This window comes from Phocoena sinus, chromosome 17 (assembly GCF_008692025.1).
Source record: "Phocoena sinus isolate mPhoSin1 chromosome 17, mPhoSin1.pri, whole genome shotgun sequence".
Taxonomy (NCBI): domain Eukaryota; kingdom Metazoa; phylum Chordata; class Mammalia; order Artiodactyla; family Phocoenidae; genus Phocoena; species Phocoena sinus.
In genome coordinates this window covers 63,100,904-63,120,323 of record NC_045779.1, presented here as the reverse complement: position 1 = coordinate 63,120,323, position 19,420 = coordinate 63,100,904, and the positions used below count along the sequence as shown (strand labels likewise).

Genomic DNA, 19,420 nt, shown 5'->3' with positions numbered 1-19,420 from the left:
GGTTGGCAAGCCGCTTTTAGGGATGGTACATCAGAAGCAAGATGCTTGCTTGGGGCTGGCAAGTGGAATTTATATAGGAGTTAGAAAATGGATATGAATGTTTCGTTTATTATCATAAAGGTAAAATCACTATAGAAAATCCAGAAAAGGCATCAAAGTATAAAAAAGAAAAACATTGCCCCAAATATCGTAGTTCCTTCATTTCACTTGAACATTTCCCATTTTCACAAACTTTGAGCAAAAGCATGATTAAGAAATGGCTGCATGACATTACATTGTAGGGATATACCATACATGATGTAATTAGCCGTTGGACTTTTGTTGGACATTTATTCCTAATTTTTGGCTCTTCTCGACAAAATTGTAGTCAATACCCTTAGTCCTTATTTCTGAAGTAAAAGCACTGGGTCAAAGGAGGTCAACATTTTACATTCTCTTGACTCATATGGCCAAGTTTTTGCATCATTTGGCCTTTTCGCCGGCAGTGAATGAGTGCCCGACTCACCACTTAGCTTACATGAAATATTACCATTAAAAAGCCTGGCCAATTAGATATGGGAAAACTGCTTTAATATGCTTTGGTGCTTCTCTTGATTGCTAATAAGGGTGAACAGTTTTCAAAGATTCACTTGCCATTTGTATTCTTTTGTGAATTGTGGATTTATGCCATTTAAAAAAACATACTTTATTATTATCTTTAAAAATTATTTATTTATTTATTTTGGCTGTGCCGGGTCTTAGTTGTGGCATGCGGGATCTTTAACTGTGGCATGCAGACTTCTTAGTTGCAGCATGCATACGGGATCTAGTTCCCCGAACAGGGATCGAACCCGGGCCCCCTGCATTGGGAGTGCAGGGTCTTACCCACTGGATCACCAGGAAAGTCCCTATGTCATTTTTATATTGTGATGCCCAGTGGTTTTATTATTAATTTATGAGTTCTCTCTATATTAAAAACATTAGTACCTTTCTATATTTGTTGCAAAAATTTTCCAGTCTGTCATTTACCTTTTAGTTTTGCATATGGTATTTTTTCATGTTTTACAGGTAGAAATTTTTTATTTTTAGATGGCAAATTTATCAATCTTTTCCTCTTGTGGTTTCTTTCATTGTGATTTTACATTTAGAAGGTGATTCCCTGCTTTGATAGCTGAGACCTATTATTCTATGTTTTCATAGAGTGTTTTGGCTTTATTTATTTATTTTTTTTTTGCGTTACGCGAGCCTCTCACTGTTGTGGCCTCTCCCGTTGTGGAGCACAGGCTCCGGACGCGCAGGCTCAGCGGCCATGGCTCACGGGCCCAGCCGCCCCGCGGCATGTGGGATCTTCCCGGACCGGGGCACAAACCCGCGTCCCCTGCATCGGCAGGCGGACTCTCAACCACTGCGCCACCAGGGAAGCCCTTGGCTTTATTTTTTACATTTAACTTGTCTGGACTTGAACCGAACTGATCTTGGAGTAAGCTGTGAGATACAATTCTAACCATTTTTCTTGAAAGTTATCAATTATCTCAATAGCATGTATAGTGTTATTTATTTCTCACTAATTTGTGAAGCCACCTTGGCCATACATTGAATTTTTCTATATACTGGGGTGTTTCTGGATTATCTGTTCTGTACCTCTTATCTAGCTCTTGAGCCCTACACTTATGCTTCACTTAAATTTCTTTTTGTAGATTAGAGCATGTTTTAACATCTGGTAGAGTGAGTTTCTCTTTATCATTCTTCTTTTGCCAAATGATTCTGGGTTATTCTGATCACCCATTAATGTAAATCAGTTCTCATGAGTCAGAATCATCTGCAAGATAAGATTCTGTTAGAATGTTGACTGGAATTGCATTAAACAAATGTTAATTTAGGAGTACAGGGACAATTTGCTTATTATAAGGTAGGTTATGTTAACAGAACCCCCACAGGGGAAGTGATGGGCTGGACCACGCTGAGTATCTAAATGCACGGGCTTCCATAGAGGATGGCCTTTCATTGTGTGTTTGGAAACAGAGGTAGCCGACATGACATCCGGGGGAAAGGGGATGAGGAGATAGCATATCCTCTCCCGTCCCTCCCACTGGCCTAGGTTTGAGTTCCACTGAAGAGAGGGCTCAAGGAAGAATTAATGGACTTATTTTCAAGATCAACCCTCTGGGACTTGGGGCCCCACTTATCTGCTTAGGGGGTCAGGTGACAAACCTGTGCAGGACTCGGGGGAGGGGCATCCCTCCCCTGTGAACCCAGAAACGGCCACTCTGAGGCATTTTCATGCTGGGCAATTTCTTTCTTTTTTTTAACACCTTTATTGGAGTGTAACTGCTTTACGATTGTGTGTTAGTTTCTGCTTTATAACAAAGTGATGCTGGGCAATTTCATCAGAAGTGGGTGAGGGTCCCTCAGGGCACTGGTGAGGACAGGAGATGGGCACAGCAGAGCAGAGGGGAGCTGTGTCTTTTTGCTGACAACACCCAAATTGACATGTTTAGCTGAACATCAGACTCTTGATTTTCCCCCTCAAACATGGGTCCTGCCTACCGCCCCCCATGTCTACAGCTCTTCATCTCCATCTCTATGGCACACTCAGGCCAAAATCCTCTTTACCTCACCCCCAAATTAGTCCATCAGCGATCCTGTTGACTCTGTCTTCAAAATAAACCCAGTATCGGACCACTTCCGTCCCCCGTCTGGAAGCCTCCCACAGGCCTCCTGCTTACTTCCTCTCTAGAGCAGCACAGGGATTTTCTTTCTGCTTCTTAATGGGCTTTATTTATGGTTTGAAATTCATTTTGGTACTGAAAAGCAATTAAATGTTATTTTTAATCTCTAAAGGTTTTTTAAAAGTTGAAGTATAGTTGGTGTATAATATTATATAAATTACAGGTATACAATGTAGTGATTCAGTTTTTAAAAGTTTTACTCCAGGGGGCTTCCCTGGTGGCGCAGTGGTTGAGAGTCCGCCTGCCGATGCAGGGGACATGGGTTTGAGCCCTGGTCTGGGAAGATCCCACATGCTGTGGAGCGGCTGGGCCCGTGAGCCATGGCCGCTGAGCCTGCGCGTCCGGAGCCTGTGCTCCGGAATGGGAGAGGCCACAACAGTGAGAGGCCCGTGTACCGCGCACACACACACAAAAAAAAAAACTTGTAAAAAAAAGTTATACTCCATTTATAGTACTACAAAATATTTGCTGTATTCCTCATGGCGTACAATATATCCTTGTAGCTTATTTTATGACTAACAGTTTGTACCTCTTAATCCTCTTCTCCTATCTTGCCCCTCCCCCTTCCCTCTCCCCACTGGTAACCACTGGTTTGTTCTCTGTATCTGTGAGTCTGCTTCTTTTTCGTTATACTCACTAGTTTGTTGTACTTTTTAGATTCTACATATAAGTGATTTGTATTTGTCTTTCTCTGTCTGGCTTACTTCACTGAGCATAATACCCTCCAAATCCATCCATGGTGTTGCAAATGGTAAAATTTCATTCTTTTTAAGGCTGAGTAGTATTCCATTGTGTGTGTGTGTGTGTGTGTGTGTGTGTGTGTGTGTGTATCACATCTTCTTTATCCATTTATCTGTTGATGGACACATAGGTTGCTTGCATATCTTGGCTATTGTAAATAATGCTGTGAACACTGCGGTGCATATATCTTTTCAAATTAGTACTTTTTTTTTTTTTTACAAAATATACCCAGGAGTGGGATTGCTGGGTCATATGGTAGTTCTATTTTTAGTTTTTGAGGAACATCCATACTATTCTCCACAGTGGCTGCACCAATTTACATTCCCACCAACAGTGCATGAGGGTTCCCTTTTCTTCACATCCCTGCCAACATTTGTTTCTTGTATTCTTTTTGATGATAGTCATGCAGAGGGAGATTTTAAGGTAGGAATCAGTTCAGGACACTGTTCTGCATGAAGCCCTCTCTTGGGTCCCATCAGAGTGAACTCCAACCCTGGCCCGTTCTGGTTCCTGCTCCCCTCTCCACTTGTCCCTATCACTCCAGCTGCTGGAACAGGTGTATCCCTTCCATCACAGGGCCTTTGCCAGGAAGTCCACCCCTAGAGCTCCTCGGTTTTCACGGCTCCATGTGAAAGTCACCCTTCCACAGAGAGGCCTTTCCTGACCACCATTCCATGTAAAATACTGCCTCTCCCAGTTCCCCAGTCACTCTCTCCCTGCTTTGCTTTCTTCATAGCACCATATATATATATATAGTCACTGAGATATAATTGATTTACAATGTTGTGTTAGTTTCAGGTGTACAGCAAAATTGTTCAGTTATACAGATATATATATATATATATATATATATATATATATATATATATATATATATGGTTTTTCCGTAAGATCTTACAGAAAAACCCAAACAGACTTTTTGGCCAACCCAATATACATATATATTCCTTTTCAGATTCTTTTCTATTATAGGTTATTACAAGATATTGAGTATAGTTCCCTGCATAGCACTTTTTAATATTCAAAATTTACTTATATTTTTGTGGTTAAAGGAAGAGGCAGGAGAGAGTATCTACCCATTTTCTCCTAATACAGCAGCCACTGGCCACATGTGCCTCTTTACATTTATATTAATTAAAATTAAATAAAATTTAAGATCCAGTTTTCAGTTGCACCAGGCACATTTCGACTGCTCAGTAGCTGCACGTGGCTGGTGGCTATTGTATTAAATAATGCGGGACATCGCTCTCATTGAGGGATGTTCTACCGGACGGCGCTGTTCTAGAATATAAACTCCACAAAGGCAGGAGCTCTTCACTGTGGTTTCCCCGGAGCCTAGAGCAGTATTTGGTCCACAGTATGCTTTCCATAAAGATTGGTTGAATGTTAAATTAACTGCAGAGTGGCCACCCTGAGGGAACTGCTGCTGATGCAGACCAGTGATGTACAGGGACATCTCTCGTGGATGCTCAGTGATGTGGGTGCGTGCATGTACATTGCACGCGTTGTGTGTGCATGCACACAAGCCTGCATCTGCACGTGTGTGCACGTGTGTGTGCACGTGTGAGTGTGTGTGAGTGTGCACGAGGGCTTCTGTGAGCGGAGGAACTCGGTAAGGGAAAGGAGGTCTTACAGTTCTGTAGGGGTTACTGCTGACGTAGCAGAATGTGGCCACATCTGTGCCGCTTATCCAAGAGGCCTGGGCCTTTGAATTATGATTTTTAAAAGAGAGGGAGCAGAAGACAACTTTTCTTTTGCAGAACAAAGAAATTGGGCAGGAATAGGTGCAGGGGAGAGCAGAGACTTTTTCACAGAAACTCCTTTATCTAGAATTATTTAAATCTGTTGACAAGTGAGGCCAAGAAATGAGCCAAATTTGTGGTGAAATATCCTAAAAGCTTTTTGATGTTCTAAGAACTGTGGTTCAGAATAGACGGTATCTTCTAAAACGTATTTGGCAACCAGGGGTGAAAACCACAGCAGATTGAAAAGAAGGGAAGATGAAGGAAGGAAAGAGAGGGGTGGGGAGGGCTCAGAAAACAGTGAGCCTTTGAAGAATTCCTCTCCCAAGGTCCCCCCCAGTGAAGCTGCAAGAACCACTGCCCTTGGAAGAATAATCCGAGCACAACAAGGGGGTGAGTGTCTGCAGAGCAGTGGAGACTTGGCGTCTGTTTTTCTGAAAGTCTGTGAGCCACCAGTGAGGGGACCAGCGCCACGAGGCCTGCTACTCGCTGGCGTGAAGGCTGCATATTTCTGGCCAAGTCTTCAGGTTCAGGTGTACACTTGCCCAAGTTAGCAAAAATAAAAAACAAATGAATGCATGAACAAAATGCACGTTAAAACTCCGACACAGTCCCTTCCGTGGCGGGTGGTGAGTATCCCAGCAGACCGGCTCCATGTCGCAGGCCTCGCCCTGGGCCAGTTTCCCAGCGGGTCTGAACTGCGTGCAGGCACGTTCTGTACCGACCTGAAAACACTCCACTTCAAAGCAGCACCGAGTGGCCCCCAGGCTGCTCCAGCCACTGTGCTGAGGGCCCAGCGGTAGGTGGGGAGCCTCAGAGGCAATCCCTGCCCTTGGGGGGAGTGGCCCAAGCAGATTAGAACTAAACACCATTGTGTTTAAGATCCTGGTGCCCAGAAGGAGGGGAGAGGTGAGAAGTTTCCTTCCTCTATGGCTCTTCTCCATCACGCCTCTTTCTGTCTTGAATCCCAACCCTCACAGCACAACTAAGAGCATCACACGTACATGTTACATGGAGAAGGAACCCAAACACCAAGTACAGACTCTTGCCTCCTTTGCCTGTTTTTGCAATTGATTGGATTCTTTTTTAATATAAATTTATTTATTTATTTTTGGCTGCATTGGGTCTTCGTTGTTTTTTTTTTTTTTTTTTTTTTTTTTTTATGCGTTACGCGGGCCTCTCACTGTTGTGGCCTCTCCCGTTGCGGAGGACAGGCTCCGGACGCGCAGGCTCAGCGGCCACGGCCCACGGGCCCAGCCGCTCCGCGGCATGTGGGATCTTCCCAGACCGGGGCACGAACCCATGTCCCCTGCATCGGCAGGCGGACTCTCAACCACTGCGCCACCAGGGAAGCCCCGGGTCTTCGTTGTTTTGTGCAGGCTTTCTCTAGTTGTGGCAAGAGGGGGCTACTCTTCGTTGTGGTGCGTGGGCTTCTCATTGCAGTGGCTTCTCTTGTTGCGGAGCACGGGCTCTAGGCGCATGGGCTTCGGTAGTTGTGGCTCGTGGGCTGTAGAGCACAGGCTCAGTAGTTGTGGCGTACGGGCTCAGTAGTTGTGGCTTATGGGCTCTAGAGCGCAGGCTCAGTAGTTGTGGCGCATGGGCTTAGTTGCTCCGCGGCATGTGGGATCTTCCTGGACCAGGGCTTGAACCCGTGTCCCCTGCATTGGCAGGCAGATTCTTAACCACTGCACCACCAGGGAAGCCCCGATTGACTGGATTTTCCTTTTATCCACTATGGTATTTATTATGTGCCACAAAGAAACCCCAACGAGTGAGAAATGATACCACTTTGGAATAGATAATATATAAGGAAAATGGCCAGCCTGTATAGACAATTGTGAACAACTCATTCCTGGATGTCTGTGCAGGGCTCTCCCTTCACCACTTGGTGCTTCTTCAGTCATCATTCTTCCTGTTGTGAGTGGAATGCAATTCGATTAGAACCCTATTTACTGAATATGAGTTTGGGCCAGAACCCTGTGGATACGGGGCATACAAAGATGAAGAAACCATGGTTCTTGTCCTCAAGGAGTTCACAGCTGGTGTATTAGTCAGCTCGGGCCGCCATTACAAAGTGCACAGACTGGGCGGCTTAAACCTCAAAAATTTTGTTCTCACGGTTCTGGAGGCTAGAAGTCCGGGACCAAGATGTCTGCAGGGTTCGTTTCTTCTGAAGCCTCCCCGCTTGGCTGCAGATGGACCCCTTCTCACCGTGTCCTCACATGGTCTCCCTTCCGTGCGTGCCTATCTCTAATCTCCTCTTCTTACAAGGACACCAGTCAGACTGGACTAGGGCCCACGCTGAGGACTTCATTTAAGGTGACTTAATCCCCTCTTTAAAAACCTTATCTCCAAATATAGCCACATTCTGAGGGTTGGGATTCCAACATATGAATTTGGGTGGGGACACAATTTAGCCCTTCACAGCTGGGCAGGGCAGGGACATCTGAATACCCCTCGATGGCACACAATGATTTCCACGTGCAGTCCTCAAATCCTGTCTGAGAGCCTGTGAGTGCCAGACACACTTGTAGGTACTGAGGATGCAGGAGTGAGCAGACAGGAATCTCTGCTCTTGTGGAGCTCACATTCACACGAATAAACAAGCAGAAGCCGACACTGATGAGCACAAAGGAGAAAAGTCAAGCAGAGAAGAGGATGGGGTGGGAAGTGAGGTGACCTATGATTATTTTATCTTATTGAAGTGTAGTTGATTTACAATGTTGTGTTACTTTCTACTGTACAGCAAAGTGATTCAGTTGTGTGTGTGTGTGTGTGTGTGTGTGTGTGTGTATATATATATACTCTTTTCCATTATGGTTTATCACAGGATATTGAATATAGTTCCCTGTGCTATGCAGTAGGACCTTGTCGTTTATCCATTCTATATATAATAGTTTGCATCTGCTAACCCCAAACTCCCAATCCATCCCTCCCCCATGCCCCCTCCCCCTTGGCGACCATAAGTCTGTTCTCTACGTCTGTGAGTCTGTTTCTGTTTCCTAGATAAGTTCATTTGTGTCATATTTTAGATTCCACATATAAGTGATATCATATGGCATTTGTCTTTCTCTTTCTGACTTATTTCACTTAGTGTGATAATCTCTAGGTCCATCCATGTAGCTGATAATGGCATTATTTCATTCTTTTTCATGGCTGAGTAGTATTCCGTTGTATAAATGTACTACATCTTCTTTATCCATTCATCTGTCAATGGACATTTAGGTTGCTTCCATGTCTTGACTACTGTGAATAATGCTGCAATGAATATTGGGGTGCATGTATCTTTTCAAATTATGGTTTTATCCAGATATATGCCCAGGAGTGGGATTGCAGGATCATATGGCAACTCTACTTTTAGTTTTTTGAGGAACCTCCATACTGTTTTCCATAGTGGCTGCACCAACTTATATTCTCACCAACAGCGTAGGAGGGTTCCCTCTTCTCCACACCCTCTCCAGACTTTGTTATTTGTAGACATTTTGATGATGGCCATTCTGACTGATGTGGGTTGGTACCTCATTGTAGTTTTGATTTGCATTTCTCTAATAATTAGTGATGTTAAGTATCTTTTCATGTGCCTGTTGGCCATCTGTACGCCTTTTTTAGAGAAATGTCTATTTAGGTCTTCTGCCCTGCCCATTTTTCTTTTTTTTTTTAAATTTAATTTTATTTTTTAAATTATTTTTTAAACATCTTTATTGGAGTTTAATTGCTTTACAATAGTGTGTTAGTTTCTGCTTTATAATAAAGTTATCAGCCATACATATACATATATCCTCATATTTCTGCCCATTTTTCAATTGGGTTGTGTGTCTTCTCAATATTGAGTTGTATGAGCTGTTCGTATATTTTGGAAATTAAGCCTTTGTTGGTTGCATCATTTGCAAATATTTTCTCTCAGTCTTTAGGTTGTCTTTTTGTTTTGTTTATGGTTTCCTTTGCTGTGCAAAAGCTTATAAGTTTGATGAGGTCCCACTTGTTTATTTTTGTTTTTATTTCTATTGCCTTGGGAGACCGACCTAAGAAAACATTGGTAAGATTCATGTCAGGGCTTCCCTGGTGGCGCAGTGGTTGAGAGTCTGCCTGCCAATGCAGGGGACATGGGTTTGTGCACCGGTCCGGGAAGATCCCACATACCGCAGAGCGGCTGGGCCCATGGACCATGGCCGCTGAGCCTGCGTGTCTGGAGCCTGTTGCTCCACAACGGGAGAGGCCACAACAGTGAGAGGCCTGCGTATCGCAAAAAAAAAAAAAAAAAAAAAAGATTTATGTCAGAAAATGTCTTGCCTATGTTCTCTTCTCAGAGTTTTATGTTGTCATGTCTTTTTAAAAATAAAACTTTTATATTTATTTATTTATTTGGCTGATCCAAGTCTTAGTTGCAGCATGTGGGATCTTTACTACCATGTGTGGGATCTTTGTTGTGGCACACAGGATATTTTTCAGTTGCGGCACGTGGGATCTTTGTTGTGGCATGTCGGATCTTTTAGTTGTGGCACGCTGGATCTTCACTGCAGCATGCGGACTCTAAGTTGAGGCACGTGGGCTCTTACTTGTGGCATATGAACTCTTAGTTGCGGCATGTGGGATCTGGTTCCTTGACCAGGGATTGAACCCGGGCCTCCTGCATTGGGAGCATGGAGTCTTAACCACTGGACCACCAGGGAAGTCCCTGTCATGTCATTTTATTTTTTAAGTCTTTATTGAATATTGCTTCTGTTTTATGTTTTGGTGTTTTGGCAGCAAGGCATGTGGGATCTTAGCTCCCCAACCAGGGGTCGAACCTGCACCCCCTGCATTGGAAGGCGAAGTCTTAACCACTGGACCACCAGGGAAGTCCCTGTCATATCTTATATTTAAGTCTTTAAGCCATTTTGAGTTTATTTTTGTGTATGGTATGAGGGTGTGTTCTAACTTCATTGATTGATATGAGGCTGTCCAAATTTCCCAACACCGCTTGCTGAAGAGATGGTTTTTTCTTCGTTCTATATTCTTGCCTCCTTTGTCAAAGATTAATTGAACATAGGTATGTGGGCTTACTTCTGGGCTTTCTAATCTGTTCCATTGATCCCTATGTCTGTTTTAGTGCCAATACCATGCTGTTTTGATTACTGTAGCTTTGTAGTATAGTATGAAGTCTGGGAGAGTTATGCCTCCTGCTTTGTTCTTTCTCCTCAGGATTGCTTTGGCAATTCTGGGTCTTTTGTGGTTCCATATAAATTTTAGGATTATTTGTTCTAGTGCTGTGCAAAATGCCACAGGTAATTTGATAGGGAGCGTATTAAACCTGTAGATTGCTTTGGGTAGTATGGGGTGGCCTGTGATCTTTAGCAGAGAGGTCAGGGACTCCTTCTGTGAGAAAGCCTCACTGGAGCATCCAGACATTGCAGAGACAAGAAGGAGAAAGAGTTTATGAAACACAGAGGAGGCTGAACTTAATTGTGTAGGACAGGCAGGAAAAGGATGCTAAAGGCTTCACAGGGGAGGTAACTTTCTTCTTAAAAGAAAACGGTCTTGACTATGATTAATTGAAATTTTCCCTACTTTGTTGATGAACCCTCATAACAACCCTGCAAAGCAGTGGTCATTAGCCTCAATTGATGAAGAGAGAACCCAGGCCAGGGAGGATAATTGCCTTGCGCAAGGTCACATGACTAGTTCATGGCAGAGGTGGGATTAAACAAAGTCCACTCAAGCTGCAGCTGTTCTCTCTGCACACTGCACAGCCTCCCTGGGTAAACAGGGCTCCAAAGGCGGAGTCGGATCCTGCTGAGAGAATGAGAGTGATTCCAAGTAGAGGAACAGGGTACTGCCAGGCAGAGGACACAGCAACAGCAAGGAAACGTCAGAGGAATGACAAGGACTGAGGCTAAAGGGCAGGTGTGAGGGAAGCCCAGAAGTGGCTGACAAGTCAGGTTGGGCTAGATTGTGAAGGGCCATGCTTTGGAGGTAGGATTGGGCTAGATTGTGAAGGGCCATGCTAAGGAGGTAGGATTTCATTCTGCTGGTGAAGGAGTTGCAAGGCCTTTTAGGCAGGATCATGGAAGCAGCAGGGTCTGGGAGATAAGTTTGGGGGGGTGGGGATGGCAGGAAAAGAAGGCACAGTAATGAAGGTAATCCCCAAGCCAAACAGATGAATAATCATCTTTAACCTCAAGTTCAATAGTCAGGGCCCAGGCTGCTAAGAGACATCCCTCTCTCCAGTCTTTAGGTTTGCTCTTTAAGTAGATGTTGAGGGCTCTTCACTTTGTATTTGGAACTATCTCCCGTTCAGTTTGGACTTCCTTCTCCACCAAGGAGTGGCTGGATAATTTGTGTTTAAATGTGGCAAAACGGATTCTCCCTTAATCATTTTCCCGGTAACAGTGATGGCGAACATTCACTGAAAGCTTAGTATGTGCCGAGTGCTAAGTGTTTCATTTCTCAAAAACCCTATGTAGACACTGAAGCTCAGAGAGGTTAAGGAGCGTGGCCATGGTCACACAGCCTGGAGCAGTAGAGTTGGGATACAGATCTTTAAGTGTAGACAAATCACCCGGTGATCTTGTTAAAATACAGATTTGGATTCAGTAAGTCTGGGGTGGGACTGACATTCTGCATTTCTAACAAACTCCTAGGTAAGGATGACACTGCATGGGTGGAAGGCTCTCCAGGTGAGCACTTTCCCGTTGTCATCCCCTTGGTCTCCCTCCTCCCCACTCTGCTCATTTCCAGACACAGGGCACTAGCATTTCCTGACCTTTCCTGGGAGTGACCTGTGGCCCTCGGGGGGAGGAAGAATGGGTCAAACTGTCAAATCAGCCCCTGGAAACTCTTTGCAAGGTGGCTTCCACATAGCCTGGCTGTCAGATGAGGGAAATGTCCAGGCCTTGACCTCCCTAGGGAGACTCTGGGGGAGGTGAAGAGTCAGACTGCAGAGACCCCCTGTGGCCGGGGTCTCCAGCCCGAGGGGGGTCAGAGGTTGGAGTTAGTGGAGGAGCCTGGGGTCCTCGGGGGAGGGTGGGTGGGCACACGTGCCACTCTCAAGGAATCACACCTTCAGGCTCCGGCGGGACGCCACTTCTGATTTCAGAGCTTTTCACTGGGGCTGTCAGAGGAAATAACGGGACTGTCTCTGAACTTTCAAAGGAAGCATCTTATCAAGACATCAAAGCCCAGAAGGATGCTTTTAGCTTTGCTGGGTCTTCTGACAGAGCTGTTAACAGATTCTGCGGCAGTTCATCAAGGGTAGATCTTTTGTGTGTGTGTGTGTGATCTTTTATGTTTTAAAGTCACAACATTGTCCTCACTGCACTGCACCCCAGAAGAAGGAATTCTGATGGGCAGGTATGTTGTGATGGTGATGGTTGCGGGGAGATAGGTGGAGAAAGGAATGGGATGCAGGGATCCTGGGTTTTGCTCTAAGCTCCCAGCTCTCTCCTCATCTGTCTCCATCCTTGTCTCCATTTATCCCAACTGTTAAATGGGAGAGGCTTTTGAAGTGTCACTGGTGACCCTGAGTTCATTCCTGAGCTTTACTGATTTCTCCCAAGCTTACCTGAAATCTAAACTTGAATTTTGGGGGTGGGCCTATAGGGTGGCCCCCAAACCATCAGATGCCACCTGGGGTGCTTTGTAAAAATGCCCACTCCTGAGCCCCAGTCCAGACTTATTAATCCCAAGCATCCAGGAGCAGGCCCAGGAATCTGCATTTTTAACAAGCAGCCACCATGACTGATGGGCAGCCAGGTTCAGTGGCCTTGGCAAGAAGCCATCAGTTGGCCTCTCCTGATTCAGAAGTGGTTGGGCTCAGGCCAACCCTGCGCCGTGAAGATGGGAAATATTCCTCGCTGTGTTCTGTGCTGGACCAGAGTAAATTAGCGTGCTCCCCGGGGAATGACAGTTCGGAGGATGATGCAGAAATGGGGGAAGAATTGTACAAAGGAACGATGCTGGAAGAGAAAAGAACACAGAATACAGGGCACTCGATAATGGAGTGTAAGACAGCTTTAGAAACAACAGGGTACATAGCAGCAGAGTCGGTGGCTGGGGAGGTGAGCTTTAAGAAGCTGTTTCCCATTATCTCTGTGCTTAACTTTTTTTTTTTTTTTTTTTGGCGATACGCAGGCCTCTCACTGCTGCGGCCTCTCCCATTGCGAAGCACAGACTCCGGACGCGCAGGCTCAGCGGCCATGGCTCACGGGCCCAGCCGCTCCGCGGCATGTGGGATCCTCCCGGACCGGGGCACGAACCCGTGTCCCCTGCATCGGCAGGCGGACTCTCAACCACTGCGCCACCAGGGAAGCCCTGTGCTTAACTTTTACTGCTCAGTTTCGCAGACTTTTTTTTTTGAAGTAAAGAAGGGTTTGCTGATCTGGTCAAATGTAGGCAGGATAATGTAGTCACAAGATGCCATTTACATGCATAATCTTTATCATTCCCACAACACCCACAGATGGTGATGCTCTCCATTTCACAGATAAGGAAACTGAGGCTCAGAGAGGTTAACTGGCTTGCTGAGGAGGGTGGAGCCCCGATCATCCTTGGCTCTACACCCACTGCTGGGTCCCGGTAACACACAGTTGCTAATTGTTAACAATTCCATTTCCTGACACTGGGTCTATAAATTAGGTTTCTCACAAGTTCTGAGTGGCTCTTCCCCACTGGGAGTGTTCAAAAGAGTAAGCTTTTAATTGAATTGTAATGTCTTTTTCAACTTGCTACTCCGAGATGCTCTCTTATTAGGTGGAAGAAAGCTTGCGTGGTCTCTTCCAGCCAAAAATTTTCAGTGGATGAAATGAAATTCATGAAATGAAATGGTGACGTTAGCGTCATCACGCATTTAGGTGACACAGAGCTCTGAGAGGAGGCTGGTGTCCTGCTAGCAGTGGGTAGGAGTGGTGACTTGAGGTGGGGTAGTAAGTACGCAGGGACAAAGAAAGCCAGCCGCGCCTGAGAAGGCAGGTCCATTTTGGGCCCACGTGAGCCTGGGGCCCAGAATTTACTTTTTTTTTTTTTTTTTTTTGCGGTACGCGGGACTCTCACTGTTGTGGCCTCTCCCGCTGCAGAGCACAGGCTCCGGACGCGCAGGCTCAGCAGCCACGGCTCACGGGCCCAGCCGCTCCGCGGCATGTGGGATCTTCCCGGACCGGGGCATGAACCCGCATCTCCTGCATTGGCAGGCGGACTCTCAACCATTGTGCCACCAGGGAAGCCCTCAGAATTTACTTTTACTCAAAGCAATGAATTCCAATGGCTGTCCTGCTCCCCCTTAGTTCCCACCACTAGTGCCCACGTGGTGGATGGAAGGGGCCACAGGCTGGAACCAGGCCTCCCGGTTTGAATCCTGGCTCTGCCACTTACTAACAGCAGTCTGCCCTTCTCTGGCCACAGCTGGGATGCCCACTGCCCAGGTCCCGAACCCACGTGCGGCCTGGAGAACACCAACCGCAGCACGCTCGTTCACCGTTGCCAGCCTCAGTCCTTGCGTCTCTGAAATGGGTGGATCTCCACCTGCAGGGTTGGACTGAATGAGACGCTTTAAAGCTGGTACGATCTGGTTCCCTAAAAGGGTGACTTTAATGAGTGAGCTGGTATTAGTGATGAGGGACTTGACAAAGTGCGGTTCAGAGGTACCGTTCTGCCCCTCGTCCTTCTCAGGCCCCCCTGGAGCATCCTGACCTTTTCCCCCACAGCCCCTCAGATGTCAGTCCCCGTGCCAGGTGCTGTGTGTTCACACGTGCTCATCTCACCTGAGTCACGCTGCTCCGACATACTCATCTTTTGTTCATACCCACAGAAATTTCTATGGCAACTGTGCCAATATCTTTAATTCTCCCAACTTTCCCTCTCTGTTTTAGTAGAAGATTTTGCTTTCTATCTTGCTGAGAAGATCAAGGTCACTTTCTTCCCCATCTCCACACTCATCTCTTTTCTCTCTACGTCGGAGGAGGTAGCGGGTCTCCCTGTTATAAGTTAACCCATCCACCTGGCCTCGAGGCCTGCCCTCTGCTCCCCAGGGACCCCAGCCCAGCACTCATTGGCTCCCTCAACTCTTATCTCCCTTCACTGGATCCCCTTCCCTTTGGGTTATGAGCACCTCAGCTTGCCATTTCCCTAAAAAAGTAGACAAAAGCAAAACAAACATGAAAAGCAACATCAAAGTTCCCAAAGCTGCTCAATTCCACCATCGTCTACACATTATTAAGCAACTCTTGCTTTCTAGGGCAGAGGCTCCCGAGTGAAAGAGACTGGCCTTCTGGGTCTGGTGCCACCACTCACTGGCATGTGAGCCTGGACAAGTTACACCCGTCCTCCGAAGCATCAGCCTTTCCATCAGTAATCGGGGGATGAAAATGGTACCCATGGGGTGCTGGGGTGCTCGAAGGGGTGCTGAGAGTATCCAGTGAGCTCTCTGTGCACAGTGTTTGCCTCCGGGCCCCAAATACAATAAGCTCTGAGCCTGCAACACAGGGACGGTACCTGCTGTTAAAATCATGTAACCATCAAACATCTCAAAGGAAGTTCGAGATGGCTGCTGCCCGCCTCTCCTGTTACTGCCCCGTTCATCCCTCACCTCTGCGCATTCTGTCCTCCTTGCTCTGTCGACGCTTTTCTCTTAAACTGCCAAATAAATCCCGCATCACTGCCTCTGTGGGGCAAACTGCCTTCCTTAAATCGCCTCCCCTTGGCTCTCCTGGGTGGTGCCCCTTATTCTCTTCCTGGCAGCTCCTACTTTGCTTCCTCATCCATTTTCTGCTGTCACCTCCATGCTCTGGGCCTTTTCTCATCCCTCTCCTCTCCATTGTCCTTGGTGATCTCACCCATCCCAAAGCGCTAAACTCACCGTTGCAGACGTCTACCAAACGAGCCTTTCTAGCCCCGGCTCCTCTTCGCAGAGCCCCAGACCTTCCTTTCCCACCTCTAGCTGACAGCGAGGACAGGCTACATGGACTTGTAACCGGACAAACGCTGGAGCAGCCACTCTCCACTGAAACACGATTTTTTGAACAAGACCAAGATGATTCATGAAAACCAAAGAAAATAATACATGAATTCAAAACAAAAAAAAATGCACAATCCACTCCCACTCAGTTGAACAGACTCTGCTCCGTCACCCGCACCTGGAAGGTGGCTCTGAAGAGGAAATTTGGTCTTGGAGCCTCTTCCGAGTGTGGCTTCTGTGCATCTCTGACCCGCACGGGAGCCTCAACTTGAACACGTGTAGAGCCAAGCCCCCCACCCGTCTCCCAAACCCGATCTTTCCGTAACACTCCTCATTCCCGACAGAAGCATCCCGGTCTTCTTAGTCATTCGGGCTGGAAACCCAGATTCCTCTTGCTCTCCACTCCCTCCCCGCCCCACAGTTAATTATGTCCCAGGCCCTCCCGACTCTGCTTCCACAATGGCTCCGCATCCTTCATTCCTCCGCTCCAGGCAGGGTCCCCCCTCCTGGCTTCTCCCAGCAGCTGCAGTGACTCCCTACAGCCTGGCCTGGCCTCTGGGCTTCACCTGGCTGTGGCAGGCACTACCTGTCTGGCAGCCCTTCCTCCTCTGGCCAGGGCAGTCCACTTCTTTCTAGAGAAAGACCCCCACCCACTCTTGGCCCTTGTGGATCCTCCAGCAGTGGGCATGTGATTTGGTCCTGACCACTCAGTACATCATGTCCCCCCACGAGAGTGAGTGATTTAAGGAGTGGCCTGATGACCCGAGTGGGGCGGTCGGAACCAGCTGAGTTGAGAGATGCAGAGTCCCCATCACATCCCTCTGTATGCCGCCACGCCTGAATCTGACACACGCATGGACCTACCCTTCCAGCAGTTTGTGTACGCCGGTTTGATGGGGCTTTCTGGCACCTATGATTGAAAACGTCCTGACAGACACGGTTTCAGGCCAACCTCCTTGCTGCCACCATTTCTTTCTAAGACGGCAATCCTCAGTCTTTCCCTGACGGTAGACGTGCTAGGTGACATGCCCGTTTGCAACGTTCTCTCACTCTTGTCATGTTGGGTATCATTCCACACCATTCTCTTTCCCTTAAGAAAGAATCTCAGCATGTTAGCGGGAGTGCCATTCGTATAGGGCTAACCTGGAGTCCTTGCTAATCAATAAAAGTACATCCTAAACAAACGTCAGTGCTCTGTTTTCAGAAACAGATCTCTTGCCACTGCCTATGTCACAACTAATGCCATGATTAAACATCATGTCTCTAAACGTGAATCTGACCATGTCATCCTCATCTTCAAAACCTCCTTAGGAGTATTGGGAACTGGCTGTGAGCAGTGCTTTCTGCCACCCAATTTCACCTCAGTGCTCCATTCCTGTCCTACAGCAGTCCTGGTGTTTTAAAAGGGAAATACAGCAGAAGAGCTATTCTTTGGAAGCAGAAACATGGACCTTGGAAAAGAGAACACAGCTCAGATGTTCATTCATTCATTCACTCATTCATTCATTCCTTCATTCCTTCTTGAGTGCCTGCTCTATGCCAGACACTGCTTTGATACTCAGGAAATAAGACATAAGATTCCTGCTTTCAAGGTGCCCATGATCTAGGAGGGGGAGACAGAAAATTGAAAACAACTTGTAGATAGTGGTTAAGTATTTACTCTGCAAAGAGTTCTTAAAAATGATGTGATGGGGGCTTCCCTGGTGGCACAGTGGTTAAGAATCCGCCTGCCGATGCAGGGAATGCGGGTTCGAGCCCTGGTCCAGGACGATCCCACATGCCGCAGAGCAACTAAGCCTGTGCGCCACAACTACTGAGCCTGCGCTCTAGAGCCCACGAGCCACAACTACTGAAGCCCGCGTGCCTAGAGCCCGTGCTCCACAACGAGAGAAGCCACCGCAATGAGAAGTCCACGCACCACAATGAAGAGTAGCCCCCGCTCGCCACAACTAGAGAAAGCTCACATGCAGCAATGAAGACCCAACGCAGCCAAAAATAAATAAATAAAATAAATACATTTAAAAAGAAAAAAAATGTTGTGACGGTGACTTAAAGACCTACTTTCTTTTTTTTGTTTGTTTGTTTTTTTTTTGCCGTGCCACCTGCCTTGTGGGATTTTAGTTCCCCAACCAGGGATCGAACCCCAGCCCTTGACAATGAGAGCTTGGAGTCCTAATCACTGGCCCACCAGGGATTCCCCAAGACCTACTTTCAAGGAGGTAATCAGGAAAGCCTCTTTGAGGAGAGGACATCTAAGCTGAGCTCTTCATATCAAGAAACAGTAAACCTGACACAGTAACGAGTATCAATGAAAACAGAGGCAGAGACTCCCTGACTACCTGTGACATTTGATGTTCACTGCAAAGTAATTTTCAAATTATTCAGTTATTATTTAAAAATTATATTCCCTCTCAAAATACTTTTTTGGGAAAGGTCTTAAAAAGCTGCATTGAAAAGTACAACTTTTCACTTGCTAACATGAAAACAAAACTCTTCGATGGTTTCATAATGGGAAAAAGTTCTTTTCCCTACTTGGGACCGTTCAGGGATAGATAAGCATGAGATGAGTTGAGAGCTCCAAACATCTCCAAAAAAGAGGGAGGGAAAAGTCACCTGTGAGTCTAGATCAAGTAGTAAGAGAAATTTTAATCACAAGGAATACTTTGTATAAAGTGGATTAAAAAACAAAACCATAGCATACGGTTTTGTTTTCTATTAATAGATTGTTACTGGAGTATAATTGCTTCTAATACTGTGTTAGTTTCTGTCGCACAACAAAGCGGATCAGCCATATACACACACGTGTCCCTCCCACCCTCCCTATCCCACCCCTCTAGGTCATCGCAAAGCACCGAGCTGATCTCCCTGTGCTATGCTGCTGCTTCCCACCAGCCAACTATTTTACATTCGGCAGTGTATATATGTCGATGCTACTCTCACTTCGCCCAGCTTCCCCTTCCCACCCTGTATCCTCAGGTCCATTCTCTATGTCTACATCTTTATTTCTGGCCTGCAACTAGGTCCATCAGTACCATTTTTTTTTTTTTTTTTTTTAGATTCTATACATATGCGTTAGCATACGGTACTTGTTTTTCTCCTTCTGACTTAACTTCACTCTGTATGACGGACACTAGGTCCATCCACCTCACTACAAATAACTCACTTTCGTTTCTTTTTATGGCTGAGTAATATTCCACTGTATATATGTGCCACATCTTCTTTATCCATTCATCTGTCAATGGACATTTAGGTTCCTTCCATGTCCTATTGTAAATAGTGCTGCAATGAACATTGTGGTACAT

General features: G+C 46.3%; 2 protein-coding genes across 5 annotated transcripts in view; one reads left to right on the top strand and one right to left on the bottom strand.

Annotated features, from left to right (window-relative positions):
• DERL1 (derlin 1) overlaps positions 1–13,353 on the top strand; it is a 91,732-nt gene extending 78,379 nt beyond the window's left edge. The window contains exons 9-10 of one of the 2 annotated variants that reach the window (XM_032609992.1): positions 11,812–11,847; positions 12,267–13,353. In XM_032609992.1, coding sequence (XP_032465883.1) covers positions 11,812–11,847; positions 12,267–12,425 — 195 coding nt within the window. In that variant the 3' untranslated portion in view covers positions 12,426–13,353. The remainder of the gene's footprint in view (positions 1–11,811; positions 11,848–12,266) is intronic. The other variant, XM_032609993.1, reaches the window with a different exon arrangement.
• ZHX2 (zinc fingers and homeoboxes 2) overlaps positions 1–19,420 on the bottom strand; it is a 173,715-nt gene that overhangs the window by 16,388 nt on the left and 137,907 nt on the right. The gene's annotated exons all lie outside the window — the stretch shown is intronic.